Genomic DNA, 17,866 nt, shown 5'->3' on the forward strand with positions numbered 1-17,866 from the left:
CATTGGTAATGTGCTCATTTGTTCAGCAGAGTCAGAAGGAGCGTGTGTTCCTGGGGGAAAGGACCGTCTTGAAAGCAGCTCTGAGGGCTCTAGCTGCTGGGAGTACAAGCAGGAAGAGGGCAGGGCCTATGGCAGCTTGTCTCCTTCACCTACAGCTAGTTCATGCCACAAGCTGCTTCCTCTGTACTTCGTGGACAAGGTCTTTGCTGACAGACTGCTCAAATGAGGTACCAGACTGAGAGCCTTGCAGGCAGTTGTTTTCCACAAGGAAGGTAGGATGTGTGTTTTCAAAGAAGAATTGAAAGAAAAAGTTTTGCCATCTAAGATACTGTGGTGAATGGATCTTTCCCAGTGAGAATATCTAATACTATTTAGAATGATGACATCTTAGTTTTACTGAAAAAAGGCTTCAGTTGAGAGCTCAATCAATAGCAGCATTGAAGGGCTCTGGGCTTGAAGGCTTCACTGCCTGGGTCTCTGAGCCAGGAGAGAATTTCTTTTAGAGAGGGAAGGTGTCTGTGCTGTGGAGATCCTGGACAAAGCCAGGAGAGGTCTTTTAGGGTCTCCTGGGCTCCTTCCTGACTCTTCTTCTTGCTGGGCTGGGCTGAGGGTGTGCAGAGCCCAAGGATAGGTCTGCAGTCTCAGACTATTCAATTCAAAAGAATGCCTCCACCTTTGTGAGGCTCTGGCCTTTGCTGCCACAGTTTGCTCTGGACGGAGCGGGCAGGATCCCCGCCAGCAAGCTGGTGCTCGTAGTTCCAGGTCCTGTGCTGGGGCCTAACGGGCAGTTTCTCAGGAGGTCTCAGCCTGTGAGGGGAAATCTGCATGGATGTTGTGATTTTTTAACAGATTCTGTTTCTTTGCTGGAAACCCGTCATTTCTTCATTCTCTTGACTTTTGAAAACTCTGGAAGAGAGGCGGAAGCACGAGTCCCTGACCTGGGGAGCTAAAATGGGCCTGGTGGAAGTGTTCTCCATAGTTCACTTTCAGCCCCTATAGAGGCTTGGGTGATTTCTTTGTTTGCTAGCCTCATTCAGTTAACAAAAACTTGCAGTTCTTATGACATTTAAGCAGGCTCAAGATTCCTAGCCTCTACAATTTAGATTTGACTCCTAGTCTCTACAGTTTAAGATTTCTCCAGATGCCCGTCAAGGTGTGGCTTTGTTCTGGGTCTTCTAGCTTTGTGGCCTTTGCCCAGCACTGCTGACCAGATAAAGCCTACATCTGGTGAGCTTGGTTTTTAGCCAAAAGCAAGTCTTGGGCATTGAATTCTAGAGCTGGAGGGAAGGTCTCTTAAGGGGTCAGCTGACTTCTCCTTTTATAGACCAAGAATCCAAGGTCAGGAGAGGGAAAGCACTGGATCACAGGTGCATCTGGGCCTCAGCTTCCTGTCAGTATGCTGTGTTAGAGCCGAGGGTGTCAGTCAGTTCTCCCCCAAACAGCCTATGCTGTCCCTGCAAAACAAGCCTCAGAACACCACCTCCCAGCAGCAGGCTGCCGCCTCCCAGGGGGAGTCTGGAACCCCTGACGTAAGAACATGTGGCCCTGGTCTCTCTGCTGGCACTGAGCCTCCTGTGCAGACCAGTGTGATGGTGACAGGTCAGCCTCCAGCCAGGGAGCGGTGTCCTAGTGCTGAGGTTCTGGACCCTCCCCCTGCCTTTCCCTGTATGTGACCATCAGCTGCCTTGGCCAAAACTGAGATTAAAAAGAGTTAGCATTCCAGAAGTTGGGGGAGGTCTGTGATCTAATAGAGGCCGTGAGGGCACTGAGAACCCCCAAGCCATTGTGGGGTGGCTCTGGAGCACAATCAGGCTCCCATTCCCCTGGGCTCTTCCTTTCCTGGACGTGCCTTGGGCTTCTTGCCTCTTGCCTTTGCTGAGCTGTGCTTGCTGATAGGGACACCCTCCTCACAGCTGGAATCTGTGGGAGCTGTGCCCAGCCCTCTATGAGTCCCTGGATCACCCACGTATAAACCTGGCTTCTTCCCAGTGCCTGGGCCTTGTGGGTTCTACCAGGCACTTAGCTTTTCTAGCCCTCCATAGATGGGAGATGCCTTCCCCAAGCCTTACCTTCCAGGCAATGCACATTTAGACTTAATCTCATCATGTCACAGAGAGGGTATTGATCCCATTTTACAGATAAATAAACCGAAATTCAGAGAGGTCATAACTTGTCAGAAGCTATGGACAGCAAAGCTGGGAGATCACTCAAAAACACTTATCAACCTCAGCTGCATGTCTGCTCTCAACTAGAGCCGAGTCCCTTGAGGTAGGCCAACCCCATGGCCACTACTAAGTGCTTGTCAGATGAATGAGTTGGTGGATTAATTAAGCATGCAAGGCACCTTGCTCTACGCAAACCTGAGAGAACCTTGAAAGCAGTTTTTTAGATTAAATGGGATACTGTGTTCTGTCAAGGGCTTCACTCGTGCCTGGTGACGGTGAACAGTGACTGTTAGAAGGCAGAGTGGAGAGCCATGGGTCTCCATCAGTGCCCACCTTCTGGGAGCACTTAAAATGGTCCTTGGATCCGGGACCCAAAGTGCCCCTGGCTAGGGTGGGTGCCAGTTTAGAGCCCTAGAAACAGCATTGGATACAGCTGCCAGCGCGACTTGAGTTCTGTGATCACTATAGTCTTGGGATGTGAGGGAGTTACTAGGCATCAGAGGATTAGCCTGGGAACTTGACTCTCATTTATAGATAGAGGAAGACCTTCCATGGAAAAAGGAAATTCCAGCTCAACCTGCAGTGACTTTTGCTTTACAAACACAATCATGACCCTTACAAGAACCTCTCAAGCAAGGTTCTCTTGCGATCCCTAATACACAGATAAGAAGCTGAGGTTTGAAGAGGGCTGGCCTGCCCTTGGACACGGGGCTAGAAAGTGAGGGAAATGGGATGGAAACCCAGATCCATTAGAGCCTGAAGCCAGGATCCTGTTGTTTCCCAGGTTAAACCACCAATTTAGGGCAAAGAGGACCTGCTGGGAATTTGGACTTACTGGAGATGATGAAAGCAAAGCCCTGGGGCTTAAGTGGCTTTGTTGTAGACGAACATTCAGCCAACCCCTGGAAGCCTGAGCTTGCTTTCAACTTTGTTCATGTTAGCAGGAGAAAAATTAAGTCCCTGCAAGGCCTCTCTCCAGAGTCCAGAGTGATGGCGGGCAAACTGAAAAATCACCCAAACGAAGCCTGGGTCTCACAGGCTAGTAGTGGGGCCCGGCCACTCCACTGCAGCTGGTGGCATGACCGGGCTGGCTCCCCCAACATACGGATTAGAAGGGATTATCTGGGCCAGAGCTCAGTGTGGTTACCCTGATTCTGAGGTAAGCACTGCCCCAGCCAGGGGCCCAGGGGCAGCCGCGGAGCCCTTCAGCCGTCCCCAGAGGGACTGGGGTGGGGCAGGGTGCTGCTTGCCCACATGCCTGAAAAAAGTCAGTGCCTCTGGGACTTCACTGGATATCATTTCTGCATGGGGCCCTGGCTTCCTGGGGGTAGGTTGGGTGAGGGGATCACAATCTCTCATTTCATCCTTACATTACTCTGTCCATTCACGGCTACCTCCATCCCTTACTTTTCTGATCTCTCCTCAGCTCCCCTCCTCACAGCTCAGCTCTAGCCACACTGACCTCCTTGTTCCTTCCCCCAACACACCAGCCGTGCTCCTAGTCTGGGCCTTTGCACCAGCTGTTCCTGGAATATCTTCCTCCCACATGGTTTGCTTGGCTCCCTGACTCACCTGTCTCAAATGTCACCTTCTCAGTGAGGCTTACTTTGGTCAACCCCTTCCCAGTGGCTTCCCCATCCCAATCTCTTGCCAGCAATCCTCAACCTCCTCAGAGCCTGCACTTTTTTCCATAGTACTTACCACCTCCTTATATACAATTACTTCTCTCTTCACCCATTACAATGTAAGCTCCATGAGAACAGAATTTGTCTCTTTTTTCCTGTTTCCCTGTCTGGGCAATGAATTTGAGGAACCTGTGAGTAGGGATCAAGCTCGTCTTTCAGAGAAGAAACACCTGGCCCGGATGGGTGAGCAGCCTTGGTCACAGCTGGCGGTGGGTGGAGCTGGAGGGGAGGCCTTGCCCACCGCAGCGCCCCGCTCTTCCACCTAAGCACGGTTCCTCGGGTACACGGGCCCAGGAGGCTGCGTGGGGGCTGTGGCCTTTATTAAAGGTAGGACATTGACCGAAGCCTTGAACTTGGAAGTACAGGCGTGTGCCCATGTCCAGCAAATCCAACAGGTGAAAATCTAGCTTTGCATCAGCTTATAATAGTTCCATTATCAAAGGACTTAACCATGGCTACTGCATTATTTTTATATTTTGGGGTTTTATCAAATGACTTTATGATACGAGAACAGTAGAAAATATGTATAATTATGCAATTTATGAAAGAAATAGAAGCGAGTGTTCTAGAATCGCGTGTGCCCCAGGAAAGGCGAGCGGGCTGGCGCGGACAAAGCTGCATGTGGGAGCGGCTTCGGGGGCTCCCTCGAGCCCTGCGACCGGGTTTGCCCTCCTGCCCGCAGCCGCAGCGCTTTGCCGGGGGCCTGCGCCGTCGGCGGAGCCCTCCGAGGCGACGGCCGCTAGGGGACCTCGGGCAGCGGTCAGGCCTCGCCGGGGTCACTCCGCCCCGCGCGCAGGAGGTCGGACCCCCACCCTGCCGCCTCCCCGAGCACGGCCGAAGGTGGCAGTGGTCAGGCCCTTCCGCCTGCGGCGAGCGGAGTCCCCGGGGCGCACGGAGGAGGACCTGGTGCGGAAGGAGGAGAGAGGTGGTGGTGTTTAGTGAGAACCAGCCGAGTGTTTTCCGAACATCCGTCATTTAATCTCGCGTCCATCCCAAGTATGAAATTGCAAAGTGAGGTAGGCGTTGTGCAGACGGGGACACTGAGGCTCCGAAGACGCGACGGTCCGGGAGGTGGAGGAGCGGGGTTCGCAGCCAGGCCGGTTTGACGCGGGCCCCTGCCCCGTGGGCTGCGCGGGCGGGCGGGCGCGCCTAGCGCGGCGGCGGCGGCTTGCGGGGGCCCGCGGCGGGCGCGCGCGGGGCCTGGTCGGGCAGCATGGCGGCGCTGTGCTCGGCGCGCAGGGCCAGGCGCGGGCACGCGGCGCGCAGGCGGAGAAGGCCGGCCGCGCTCACGTTGCGGCAGAAGTCCACGTGCAGCGTCTGCAGCGCGCGCCCGTGCGCCGCCACGGCCGTCAGCGTGCGGTTGGTGACGCGCGCGCAGTTCTCCAGGCGCAGCGCGCGCAGGCGCGGGCAGCAGCGCAGCAGGCGCGCCAGGCAGTCGTCGGTGACGTGACCGCAGCCGGACAGCGTGACGGACGCCAGGTTGGGGCACCTGCGGGGAGAGCGCGGTGACCCCGGGCCGGGGCCGAGGCGGGGGGCCCAGGCCTGGCCTGGCCGGGGCTCACTGGCTCGTTGAACCCACTAGCGGCCTCGGGACGCGGCGGGACTCCCGCACGGCGCTGAGGAAGCGGCCTGCGGCGACGCGGCTGGATTCCGGCCAGGGCTGTCCAGCTCGTTTCCCTGCTCTTTCTGCCACTGCGCCCCACCAGACCGTACTCGGCGTAGGTCTGGCGCAGTCTCGGGGCCCCGTGAGGAACCCCCAGTGGCAGCCCCAGCCCCCCAGAGTCCTGGGGCAGCCGGGGACAGAGCGGGTGCCGGTTCCCAGAGGGACAGCTGTTGTTCCTTGTTGCCTTGCAGAGGAGCCGCGCGTGGCGACTGCCTCATCTGGCTTCAAGCCGAGGTCCCGAATGCCCCTAGCAGGACGTGGGCGGGAGGAGGGTCTGTTTCCATGGCAGGTGACCTAGTGACAGCCCCATTCCAACCCTTGAGGCCGTGGGGTCACCCCTCAGTATTGGCCCTGGGTCCAGCTCAGTTGCCTGGGGCAGTTACTGCATCCCCCTGGACGCCAGCCTGGAGGAGGTGAGGGGCCCGAGGCGGTACAGAGCTGTACCCGGAGAGCTTGGAGGGCTCTCTGCTGCAGCCTGGCCTGCACCTGCTGGAGAGAAAAAATCTTGAGCAAAGTTAGACCTATTTGCAGTGTGGCCTCGGCCAAGTCAGTGACTCAGTTTCCTAATGTGTGGGAAGAATACTGTCTACCAGTGGGGTTGTGAGGACCGAGATTTGGGGTGTAAACCAGCAGCGGGGCCTTCTACAGACAGTCGCAGCCCACTTTCACTGGAAACAGGACCAGACTGCTTCCAGTCCAGAAGGACCGTCTCATGGGCTTGGACCTTGGTTCCCCGTAGCCAGAGGGAGCCGGCGTCGGGACTGGGGAAGAGTTTCCCTTTTCCTGTGAGCCTCCCTCTTAGCTCGTTGAGGGCACCCGTCTGGGGCCGCTCAGCTCCTTTGTGCTTGGGGTGAGGGGGATTAAGAACCAGCATATACTGGGCACAGCCACGTTTCACGCACTGAGTCCGTGCCGCCTGCCTTTAGCATCCCGTCAACCTTCTGCACCTGCAGTTTTGTAAATAAGGAAACTGGCCCAGGGCTCAAATGACTGGCCTGTGACTTATCTGCTGTCTGACCCAGGACGAATGTCTGAACCTTGCTGGGCCACTTCAGCATCTGTCAAGAGGGAGAAATTGTTACCCTCAGGGTGGTTCAAGACTAGGTGTTCAAGCCCCAAGGGTGTTGAGTGATCCCTTCCCCTAAACAGGAAAAAAACAGAAAAAGAGCTGACTCCCTGCCCAGCCATCCTCAGCGGCTCCTCCCGGTCTCTGAGCTGATGGCCTGAAGAACCAGATTCAGTAGGCCTTTATCAGTCCCTACCATGTGCCAGGTGCTGCTGTGTCATTTGATCCTCTTACCCTGTGCGATGAAGGAATTTATCTCATTTTATAGAAGAAATGAGGTTGCAAGAGGTTAAAATATTTGAGCTGGGGTCATGCAGTAAGACAGTAGCAGATCTGGGGACCTGGACAGCAAAGCCCTTTGTTTTGTGACACCAGGGCCCCTTGCTTGACCCATACAGTAGCCTGGGAGGTCCCTCCACACCGTGCTGGTTTGGGGAATTAAGCCTAGTTCTCTCAGAGCAAGAGTGTAACAACTTCAGCGCAAACTATGCGACTCCCCTACCCCATGTCATTCCCCAGTCTGATTTCTGGGCTTTGTCAAGGTCACCAAAATAGCCTGGGCCAGCCAGGGCCCAGCCCCTAGTCCACCTTGTTTTTTACCAGTTTAAAAAAAAGAAAGGTGGGGCTACCACACTATTTTCTTCCAGTTCTGTTGTGCTGCCAGGAAACAGCAGCTATTAAACTTGGGTGGCAACAACCTGGCTGAGCCTTGTTTTCCATGAACAGCCAAGCTCAGTTTATTAGCAATCAAGGGGGTGCTTTTCCTCAAAGGCAGGACGGGACTGGTGGAAGCTCAGCAAGAGGCTGGTTGAGTGGCTCTGTGTTCTTGCACAGGCTGCCCTACCCAGGAGGCTGGGACCATGGAGGGAGCCTGGCCTGGTGGCCCAGCCTGTGTCTGGGCTGGGGTTGACAGACCAAATACAGAATGTATGTGGGACATACTTGTACTAAAAAATTACTCTATCTGAAATTCAAATTTAACTGGACAGCCTGTATCTTTGTGAAAATATGGCAACCCTGTATTATGGGAACATCACCTCTTGGAACATCAGTTTGCCCATTTGAAAAATTAGGCTAAAATGCCCCCTAGGGGTACTGTGCAAATTAGTAAGTTCCTCAGAGGAAGCCATTATTTATTACTGCCTCTGCTCCCAGAATCTGGTTTGGCTCAGCTAACCGAGCACCCTAGCCCTCCCTCCTCAGCGTTTCACGGGCCTTGGGGGCTCTTGCTAGGGCTTAAGCAAGGGAGGGATGAGCTGATTGTTGCATCTGGAAGCCTTTTCCCAGGGCCTGACCTTGAAAGTCCAGGCCCAGCTGGACCCGCCTAGCACTTAATGGCTACCAGGAAGGACAGCTGGCCGAAAAGCAGGGACAGCTGAAGCCCCAGTTCTGTCTGCAGCATAAGCTACTGCAAGTAGCTCCGGGGCCTGGGAGGCTGAGAGGAGGATTAGCAGTTGTTTCTCTCATGGTTTTATCCATCTCGTGGGGACTGTGCCTGGGTGTCCGCTTTGGGCCTAGTCTGAGGCGCCCCAAGGCAGAGCCATCGTGGTCTCCTAATTTGCTCTTCCCTGCATCCCCGGGAGCCAGAGCCAGAGCCAGCGAAGCCAGCGCTGCTCAGGAGGCAAGGCCGCCTACCTGTCGCACACCTGGAGGAGGAAATCATTGACCAGGCTCTCGTGCCGGCTGCAGATGCTCCTCTGGAAGGCGCTCTTGAGCCAGTCCTCAATGCTGCACACCTGCACGCGGCTGGAGTGCCAACAGATGGAGAGGCTCCGGAGTGCCGGGCCCAGGAGGAAGTTGTCCTTCTTGAGTTCAGCGAGGGAACGGAAGTGCAGCAGGGGCCAGAGTGCGGGATCCTCAAACACGTCATGGAGCTGAGAGCAGGTCCTGGCCAGGTTCTTCCTGCTGTCCTTGTCCAGGAAGGAGAAGAGGTGCAGCAGGCACTCCCGGTTGAGCTGGGTTATGTGCATGGTGAGCAGTGGCCACACGTGAGTGCAGCTGGAGCCAAGGGACTGACCTACCTCCCGCTCCTCCTCCCCAGGCCTGGGCTGCTGGACATATATGGTTGAGGAATGGTGTTTATTTTTGGCTAACAACTGGTGCTGAAGCTGTGAGGAGGGGGGAAAAGAAAAGCCAGGATCCAGACATACGTGCAGCAGTCTGTGGTTCGGCTTATGTTCAGAGGGATTGAAAATCCTGGCAGAAAAGCAGCCTATTGAAGTTAAATAGTTTCCTTAAAAGGGATTTCTTTTCCTTTTAGCTGACAATGGTGTTTAGCAGAGAGCTCTTCTGGCTTTTCCCAAGGCATTTTCGTTGGAGGTGGCAGGCCAGACCAGCTCTGTCTGGGCTTGCAGTCTCACAGGGAGCGACTCTAATTGTAAATATTAACTGTTTTGATTTTCTAGTACATCAATATGAATCTTTCACTCCACCCTTACTTGGAAGCAGCCTGTTGTCCGTAAAGAGCTATGGGAGACAGTTCAGATCTGTGAGCAGAACCCATGAGTAAGGCCTCGTTTCTGTGTTATTTTTGCTCCAGAGTGATGGTTTCCAGGATAGGCTGATCTACCTTCAGGTCCTGTTGCCCTCCACTAGGCAAGGGGATTTCCTTGGCCTCCCAGACAGCTCTATTTTTACCCCGAGTTGTTTCATAAAAGATTTCACAGAAGTAGCTTATCTTTCCAAGGTTTTTTGTGTGTGCGTGTCCATGGTTTAAACTTTAAACTTCTTAAGTTTACTTGGCTTTATGTTTTTCCAGTTACACATCCTTCTACTGTATAGAGCTTGTATTTCCCAAAAAGTCAGATGGATGAGGTAGCCCTTAATGCATAACTGCTTGAAGCAATTTTAAGTTGAAGTATTTTAGTCTGTGCTTGCCTTTAAGCCAGCCCCACACCATCCCTTTGTTAGTGCCCCCAGTTCGCTCTTGGAGAAACCTCTGGGTCAATCCCTGCCCTCTCTCACTCACCTCTAGGCAAGTTGCCTCGAGGTATTTTTCCATCCTTTCTGAAGTACCTGAGGCCTCAGAATATGGCGGACCCACCTCCTAATACTGCTTTACATCCAACCTTAATGCCCTACTGTGAGTCCCTGGCTGTCGTTGGTCGGGGTGTTTGGGGGATGGTGAGACGGTACAGCTGTGGAGCTACAGCCTGCCTGTGCTAGTCGGGTGAGAACACTTCCTCTGCTAGCCCAGGCAGCACCACCTCCGTGGTCACTTTTGTTTGTTCTCCCCATTTAATTGGAATTGGAAGGAATGGCAATACTTTTGTTTCCCATCGTGTGGACTCGTGACACAGACGAAGCCACTATGCTGGACCTAAGGCTTGGTCAGGTCTGGTGCAGCTTTGCCTTTAAAAGCAGAAGGCAGGCGACCAAAGAAGTAGCCATTCTAGTCAGCGCCCTTCCTCTGAGGAGCCGGTCTCAGCTGGTCCTCCTGTGCCTCTATCTCCCCAGCATGCCAAGGTGAAGAGTGCAGGGGGCACTTTCTTGGAAACATAAACCAAGGAACAGCTAAAAGGAAGCATTTCTCAAGGAAGGGGTAACCAGCTGCTGCTGCTATTTCAAGCTAATAATTTTAGTTGAGAATTGCAGCTGAAGTCCCTCTAGGCTCTGTCTAGGTGTACTTCACTTAAAGGGTACACTGCAGCACCACAGACGGGTTTTTTTATTTGTTTGTTTAACCATGCAAGGACACGGACGGGGTTATTAAAAAGCCTTATTATTGCCACTTTCCCTCCCAAGTCCTTTCCAAGCCAATACTTTCCACGGAGGGCTGACGCTTAGAAATAGATAGTTCTTTCCAGCTTCTTAAAAAGGCCAGAGTCATGTAATCATGCTGTCTGCTGGGGAAGAGTCACTGTGGCTCATCATGGCTTCCAGCCGTAGCCCTGCTGGACTGGCAAGAAGGATGTTGAGAGCCCTGCCTCTGGCTGCTTCTCCAGGTGCATGGTAGGAAGCATCCCAGACTCACGGGGCAGGAAATGGAGGCAGAACAATTTGAGCTGCAGGCACCTCTCTTCTCAATGTTAGAAGACTGACAACAGGAAAATAAGTCAGAAAAAGGATGGGTGTGGAAACAGGGTCTTGTTTTTTCTGTTTGCAGGAGGCATGGGAGCAGAGAGGTAGTATATAGGAGCTTACGGTAAGCAGTTTTTTGTTTTATTTTAACAACAGCACTTATTTGCCTGTTTTGCTTTAAAACATTACCAATATCCTTTGCTCAGAGCCCCAAAACTGGTTTCTTGGGATAGAGAGTCTAGCTCTGAAGGAGGGGAAAGGTCCTCCTTTTTTATAAAATCAGTAGTCATAAGGAGAGACTAAGGCTGAGTTCATTGGGCAAGGGTGAGTGGGACCTCAGGCACTCACCTGCAGGCACTAAAGGATCTGCTCCCGGCCATCACCTTGCTGGTACACAGGTCACTTCCTCCTGGCCTAGGTGCACCAGCAGTTCAAATCGTGGGGGTTCTGTAAGAACTTACTGCCTGTTGACTGACTGGTTGGTAGGGCCCACAGCTTAAGTACACAATAGTTTACTTGGCTTCACTGAAAGGTGTGCAGAAATAATAGTCAAAAGAAAAGAGAACAGACCTTTAATGATACTTTTTTAAACAGTTCAGGTTGGTGAAGCAGAAAAGGGATGTGATTACAACTTAATCAGTCACTTGCACAATTAAACAATCCTCTTGGCATCACACAAACTAGGTTTTAATGGCAAATGATTACATTACAGCATGACCAATACTTGTGGAAGGCAGCCTGGAGTCCATCGTGCCCACACCCGGGGGGAAGGTGCTGCACGCAGTGATGAGATGCGGAGACCCAGGACTACAGATGACTCGTGCCCACTTCTCCTTCCCGTGCTTCCGTGGCTACACCCTAGTCACCTAGGACCTATGCCCTGGCTGCAAAAGCAGGCTTTGCCCAGGAGCTTTTCCGGAGCCCGAGTGAAGAGGCCACTAACAGAGTTTAGGGGGCGGTAGAGATTAATGTGGGATAAGTATATCTAAATAGACTATGTACACTAAACCAATGAAGGAGAGGTTTGGCTTTAAGAAATAAATATGTCCCCAACTGAAGAAACCAAGCTGCTGAGTGGGTTCCACAGGTGAGATACACATTTAACACGTAACCAGGGCCAGTATACCTTACTGGTTTAATTCTATTACATTTGTCATCACTATACACTGAGTAGAATACAGTGGATAAGCAAAGGTTTCTCCACCATGGAGAGAGATTTGTGTCACCCCAAACGGTTTCTATCACCCACCTGTGTGGGAGGACTTCTGAGAAAGTTTTCTTGTTCCAAGGAGCCATGTGACTCGGTGTGAGGCCTCAGCAGCTCTCTGAGTGAGAAGCCACGTACATGCTGGAGACAACATGGCACAAGGGAAAAGCCCTGAAGAGCACAAAAAGATCGGCTTTTAAAATAGGCTGCACAGTTAAAAATTTAAAATACAATAGGCACATTTACATCACTGGTGTTCAAGTGCACAATTCAAATGGATCCAATGGCTTTTCTAAGGAGTCTTCATGATACTATTCAAACATTTCTGCTTAAGTAAAATCAAGCATTAAAAACACAATGGAAATTCAAAGAGACGTGTTCATCTCTTAAGCCAACAGTTGCCTGTCTAAAGACCACTTTCCCCAATAAAGTCCAGTCTGTTGCTAAGTTCTAAGCTTTCGGCATAAAAACATCAATTCTGCCCAAGTCTTTATTAAGTTATAACAGCTGCCCATTCAGAGAGAGAAAAGATATAAGTGCAAATGTTAAAAGTTACAGCTGTCCACCTTCTAAGCACAACAGCCTGGATTCATAGAAAATAAGATCAAAGGAGACTCACATTTCAGGTTCAATTAGATATAATGTTAATGTACTGATATATTCGATCAAAAAATGTGGAAACTCATTTTCGTAAATCAAAACCAGTCAAATATCACGATTTTATCTAGTTCAACCTAATATTACTTAGCATTATAAACTATCGTACGTCCACACTTCCCTCTTGATTATCTTCTAGGACTCTCTGCCCAAACCGTGATGGCAAAGCTTCATTCTCTGGAGTGAAAATTTAGACCTGCACTGTCCAAGAGACCTCTACGCATTGTTGGGAATGTACTAGACCTGCACTGTCCTATGCCACATGTGGTTGTTGAGCACTTCAAACGTGGCTAGTATGACTGAGGAACTAAGTTTCTAATTTAAATAACCACATGTGGCCAGTAGCCATCGGTATTAGATGATATGTTAAAGTGTTTAGCAGGTGTGTTCTGAGAGGATGTATCCAGCTAATATTAAAATGTAAATAGAGCCACATCTCCTGTAACTTCAAATATCTGACCTAGGAGGAAAGCTATCATAATTTTTTTTATATTCATACACTTTAAAAAGTCCTATTTTTTCTTTTAATAGAAAAAACAAGATTACCAAAAAGTCTGATTTGGCTGGGCTTAACATGAGATACATTTTGTCCCTTGTAAAAAATTAAGGAGGAAGGAAAATGATGATGTCAGACAAAAGATGAACGTGAAAACAGTGCTGTTTTGAGCTCCTACTCTCTGCCACCACCATCCCAAAAATTGAAGGACAGGCTTAGAACATCTGTAGAAATTACAACGATTTCTTTAAATGGGGTTCTGGTTCCAAATTCCAATTTGAGGTAACGCTAAATAGTGCTTATACCTATTTTTCTTAATTTTAAAGTAAAAACTATTAAATTCAAGAATAAAAACTATTCAAAGCGAGAATATCTTCAACTTGCTTTGCTATCAGGATAGGCCAATGAGAGTTGTTAAAATTCAGAGTGGGAAAGACTCTACTCTCTCTGTGGAAGCAGACCGCACAGTGACACCTGAGTACAGGTGACGGTCAAAATCAATTCTGGAGGTTTGCGTCTCAGCCTCAGCTAAACGAGAAGCAAGTCTAAAGTGGACGAGCAGTTATTTCGAGGGCTACAACTAAAGGGGGAATTGGATACAGATCAAAAAAGCAAGCAGAAGCTATGGTTTTATTTTACTAGGTAACACCTACACCATGTAGCTGATCACAGAATTTTTAAAATACTAAATATATTTCATCTTATTTGGACTTTTCTTTACTCTCATCCTATCTCCCCCCATGAACACACAAAACAAAAAAAAATACCCCAACAAAGAGAGTAATTCTTGTATTTGCAGTAGAGGTACAACTGAACCAACAGATTGATTTAGTTAGTGCTGATACACAGCAGCCTTGAGACACCAAGAGCAGCAATTACCCGGTCTACTTAATGATGCCCTCTCAGTTATCTTTAACAGGCAAAGACAATGATTACTTAGCAGTCACTGTGAAATCTTGTGGGCCACAAATTACATGAGCACATGATCCGTGATTTAGAGTCAACCTGATCTCCATTACAGCTTGGAAAAGGCAGCAGGCAATTGTGTCGCTCTTCACAGTCAGGAACGTATCTTGCTGTCAGCATGTGAGAGTAACAAAAGCATTGATGTAAATGTGCCTCAAAGTGAGAACTGAAAACATTAATATAAAAAAGTCAAATAGAACTAAGTTCTTGGAACTACATATAAAAATTGAATTATTACAACTAAAGCAGCAAATCAAAATGTCTGCTGAGGTTTTCTGGTAGAACAACAACAAAATTAGTTGGTGCCCATGTTCAATAAGTCACTACCATTGATAAAACTAAACCCAAAATAGGAAACTGAAAAGTGCATAATGAAATTAAATCTTGGATCAAGTATTTGTGGAAAATAGGAAATGTTTGTCCGGTATAGTTGATGAATGATGATGATTTAGAGGAGGTATTAAAGTTTATCTGATCCAGCTTTGGCCTGGCGTTCCACGTAAAAAAGAATGTAGGCCTTTGCCTTCACCACGGTCTCTTCATCGGTCAGTGTTACAGTACTGTCATTGAAATGGAACCAGCGGCCTTCGTGAGTTGCATATGCTGTGTAATGTCCAGAACCAACCCTGTGAAGAAAAGGTGAAAGATCATAGAAAAAGACTGCAGAAATCACAAAAGGATCTGTACAACCACGTAATTTAAGTTACTGTAATTAAAGAATAAATCCTAGAGACTTTTGGTTTAAGATGGTTGGTTGAGCTCATGTGTTCATCTTCCTTCAAACCCATCAAAAGGACAAGGAATATACTGACACTAAAAAACAGGAAAGAATACCATCAACTGACCAGAAATTGAGGGTTACATAAAATAGATGGTACTGGATTAATGGAGAAACCAAACAGAGATGAGGAACTCCCGACCTAACAAGCATAGGTCAAGGCCTATGGGAACATGGGAAATTTAGTACTCAGTTTTCCATAAGAATCTTAGGACAAAAACTAAGCTTAAGAAAGAAAACTGCCTCCAAGGAAGCACCTTCCCTGATACCTTGGTCATCAAGACTTCCCCATCAGCAGGACCTACCCACTCACACATGGAGCCCTAGAGTTAGCCCTCCCAGTCAAGAGAAAGGCCTTTAGGTAGAACAGAGACTTTCACAACTGCTAGAAAAACCCTTATTTACCAATAATGATCGATCTTATTCCTTACTCAGTATGATTCTGAATAAACAACCAAAAATCAAATTCTTGAGGGGAAAGAAGTAGCATGAAAGATAAGTTCCAGGAAGAACAAGTAAATCAATTAACCCTGAGGAATTTAACACAGAAAACTGGAGACTTTTAAAAATTCTAATTAGTACTAATAGTTCCAAGACGATACTACAAGAATATGCTGTTATGAAAAAGTTCTCAGAAAAATGTGATCGCCACAATATAAAAGTTTTATGGTGGAGCTAATCTTTGATTTGGATACAGTTGAAACCCAAATTGGTGATCTGGAAAAATAGTCCATGGAAGTCTTTGGAAACAAAGAGATAAAAGTCATTAAAGAATAGTTAAGACATGTGGAAGACAGATCAGGAAATTCACCGTACATTTAACAGGGGTTCCAGAAGACAAACTAGAAAATGAAGTCGAACATATAGTATAAATATTTCTGTGAGCTGAAGACACCAAACTAAAAGTGTCCCTACCAAATACCAAGCAAGAATACATAGATGATATTTCTTAAATCCAAAGAACTTCCAAAGAGAAAAAAAATCAGGTTGCCTATCAAGTAGTGAGAATCAGACTTGTACTGGACTTACTTATAACCCTGTATGGGTGGTGAAATAAATGGAGCAATGTCTACAAAATTCTGAGGGAAAAGGATTTTTCAACATAGATAGTGGTTTGCCCATGTATAGTACAATAGCTCAAACAGACCAGAAATCAGATGGTATATACCCTAATAAAAACTTTCAAGGGAAAAAAACAATCGAATGTTATTCAACAAAATGAAAAATGCATCTTTAATGTAGATGACATGAAGTTATTCCTAATAATTCCCCGTTTCCCCCCCCCCATTTAAATTTCAGTTGGTGAAGGAAATAATTCTGGAGTAAAGATGACTCAGGATTTTCTGCATAAATAGATTGAGTTCTGAATGCTAGGCTCAAATGAACCATTCTCAATTTTGCTTTTATGTGCCTTCTAGGGCTTCAGGAATACTGTTTCATAGCAAAATTAAAGGTAAGTTCTATTTCACCCACTTTAATGTATCTGAATCCATTTTGGGGGGAGTTCAGGATGTACTATTAAGAGTTGTGCAAAACTGTAGGTCTCCATTGTGCTGGCCACCAGGTATTCCCAACCACAGGGAGCCCACTACGCACTCACCCAGAACCATGGTGCACCACCACAGCAGCGAGGTCGTACAGGCAGCTCTCCGGGCCGCTGTTCTCAGGCTACACAGAACAAGAGAGAAGGCATCCCCAGGACTTGAGTTAAGAGCAGTGGTCAATGACATCATATCTCCTGCCTTGATGACCTCTACCCTCTCTGTGTGAAGACTTAATTTTATTGAAGAGATTACCTTTTTACCATGCTAAAAAGGAAATCATCTTACCTCTAGTAAGTAGCATTTCATGTCTAGGCCTCTCAGCGGAAATTCTACATATGTATCAACTTTGTTTCTTAAATATGCTGTCCAATGAAATCTTTTCAAATGTAAGCATAGCACCTGGATGGCAGAGATAAGCACAAAGATTGTGAACACACCTAACTGACTTCTCAAAGTTTGATACTAATGTCTCTAATATAGTATTTTAGGTGCCCTTTCAGTTTTTCTTTTGATCCTTGATATTGCTTTCTTCCATGAACACCTTATGAATTTTCAAAGGGTTTAGCTTTTACTGAAAACCCTAGAGACAAATACAGAACAGTTCACATACATAGTCTGAAGTTATAATCTTTCTCCGCAGTCAGGCATTTTCCCCTTGAAATCACATCATTACTTGAAATTCAACACTTACCTTGGGTAGTTTTTGAATCCAAAACTTTTTTGTGGACTTTTGTTTCTTTTTGCATTTATGGCACATATATAACTCTGTCTCATCAAGTTCCTCTAAGTCAGTAAAACTGCGAAGACAATCTAAAACAAATTGTGGCAGCATTAAACAAGATGTCTTTTATAGAAGCAGTGTATGGTAGAAAAAAAGAGTGTACTTTGAAGCTGAATGATTCAGTTTCATGACCTTAGAAAAGTCAACTTTTCTCAGTTTAAACTGCACACAAAATATAATACCTAGTTTGAAGAACTATTGTGAGGAAGAGAAATAACATGTATAAAGCACTTGGCATCACGCCTGGCATCTGGTGATGATGAATTAATGTCAGATGATGTTTGTTTCATGAAAGAATCACTCTGGATAATTCTGATAAAAATGTTTTCCTGATAAAATCAAAGTTTTAATAGCAATTTTGTCTCAATATTTTACATTATAGTGGACAAAGCCCCAAGCTCATAAAAAGTCAAATTAAACATTTTCATGGTCATAACTTATTTAAAAATAAACACAGATTACAGAAGGCTGTGCTTTCAATCTTATTTGCTAAAAACCTCCAATGAATCCTTTGCCCAGACTCTCCACTCTCAGTCCCCTAGATAAACCACAGCTACATTTTCTTCTTTTAAAGATTTAATCGTGTAATCTGGAGTTTGGGGTAGGGTGCAGTGGCTCACACCTGTAATTCTAGCACTCTGGGAGGCCAAGGCAGGAGGATAGCTTGAGCTCAGGAGTTCGAGACTACCCCGAGCAAGACCAAGACCCCGTCTCTACTAAAAATAGAAAAAGAATTAGCCAGGCGTGGTGGCGCATGCCTATAGTCCCAGCTACTCAGGAGGCTGAGGCAGGAGGATCGCTAGAGCCCAGAAAGTTTGAGGTTGCTGTGACCTAGGCT

General features: G+C 48.0%; 2 protein-coding genes and 1 long non-coding RNA gene across 3 annotated transcripts in view; 1 reads left to right on the top strand and 2 right to left on the bottom strand.

Annotated features, from left to right (window-relative positions):
- Positions 1-5,875: 5,875 nt before the first annotated feature.
- On the bottom strand, positions 5,876-8,549 carry FBXL22 (F-box and leucine-rich repeat protein 22). Its single transcript, XM_012645030.1, has 3 exons — positions 8,215-8,549; positions 6,104-6,433; positions 5,876-5,999 (listed from the first exon to the last, which is right to left on the bottom strand). Exons 1-3 carry the CDS (start codon positions 8,547-8,549, stop codon positions 5,876-5,878), a joined length of 789 nt encoding a protein of 262 aa, XP_012500484.1.
- A 2,132-nt stretch (positions 8,550-10,681) lies between these two features.
- LOC105810975 lies at positions 10,682-12,036 on the top strand. Its single transcript, XR_001137527.1, has 2 exons — positions 10,682-10,723; positions 11,312-12,036. It is a non-coding gene; the product is annotated as an uncharacterized LOC105810975 (long non-coding RNA).
- Positions 12,037-13,743: 1,707 nt separating this feature from the next.
- USP3 (ubiquitin specific peptidase 3) overlaps positions 13,744-17,866 on the bottom strand; it is an 84,127-nt gene continuing 80,004 nt past the window's right edge. Inside the window, exons 12-15 of the mRNA XM_012645073.1 lie at positions 16,939-17,057; positions 16,533-16,646; positions 16,304-16,371; positions 13,744-14,551 (exon numbers count right to left, since the gene is read on the bottom strand). Coding sequence (XP_012500527.1) covers positions 14,386-14,551; positions 16,304-16,371; positions 16,533-16,646; positions 16,939-17,057 — 467 coding nt within the window. The 3' untranslated portion in view covers positions 13,744-14,385. The remainder of the gene's footprint in view (positions 14,552-16,303; positions 16,372-16,532; positions 16,647-16,938; positions 17,058-17,866) is intronic.

Source organism: Propithecus coquereli, unplaced genomic scaffold, assembly GCF_000956105.1.
Source record: "Propithecus coquereli isolate 6110/MARCELLA unplaced genomic scaffold, Pcoq_1.0 Scaffold224, whole genome shotgun sequence".
In the NCBI taxonomy this organism is placed as follows: domain Eukaryota; kingdom Metazoa; phylum Chordata; class Mammalia; order Primates; family Indriidae; genus Propithecus; species Propithecus coquereli.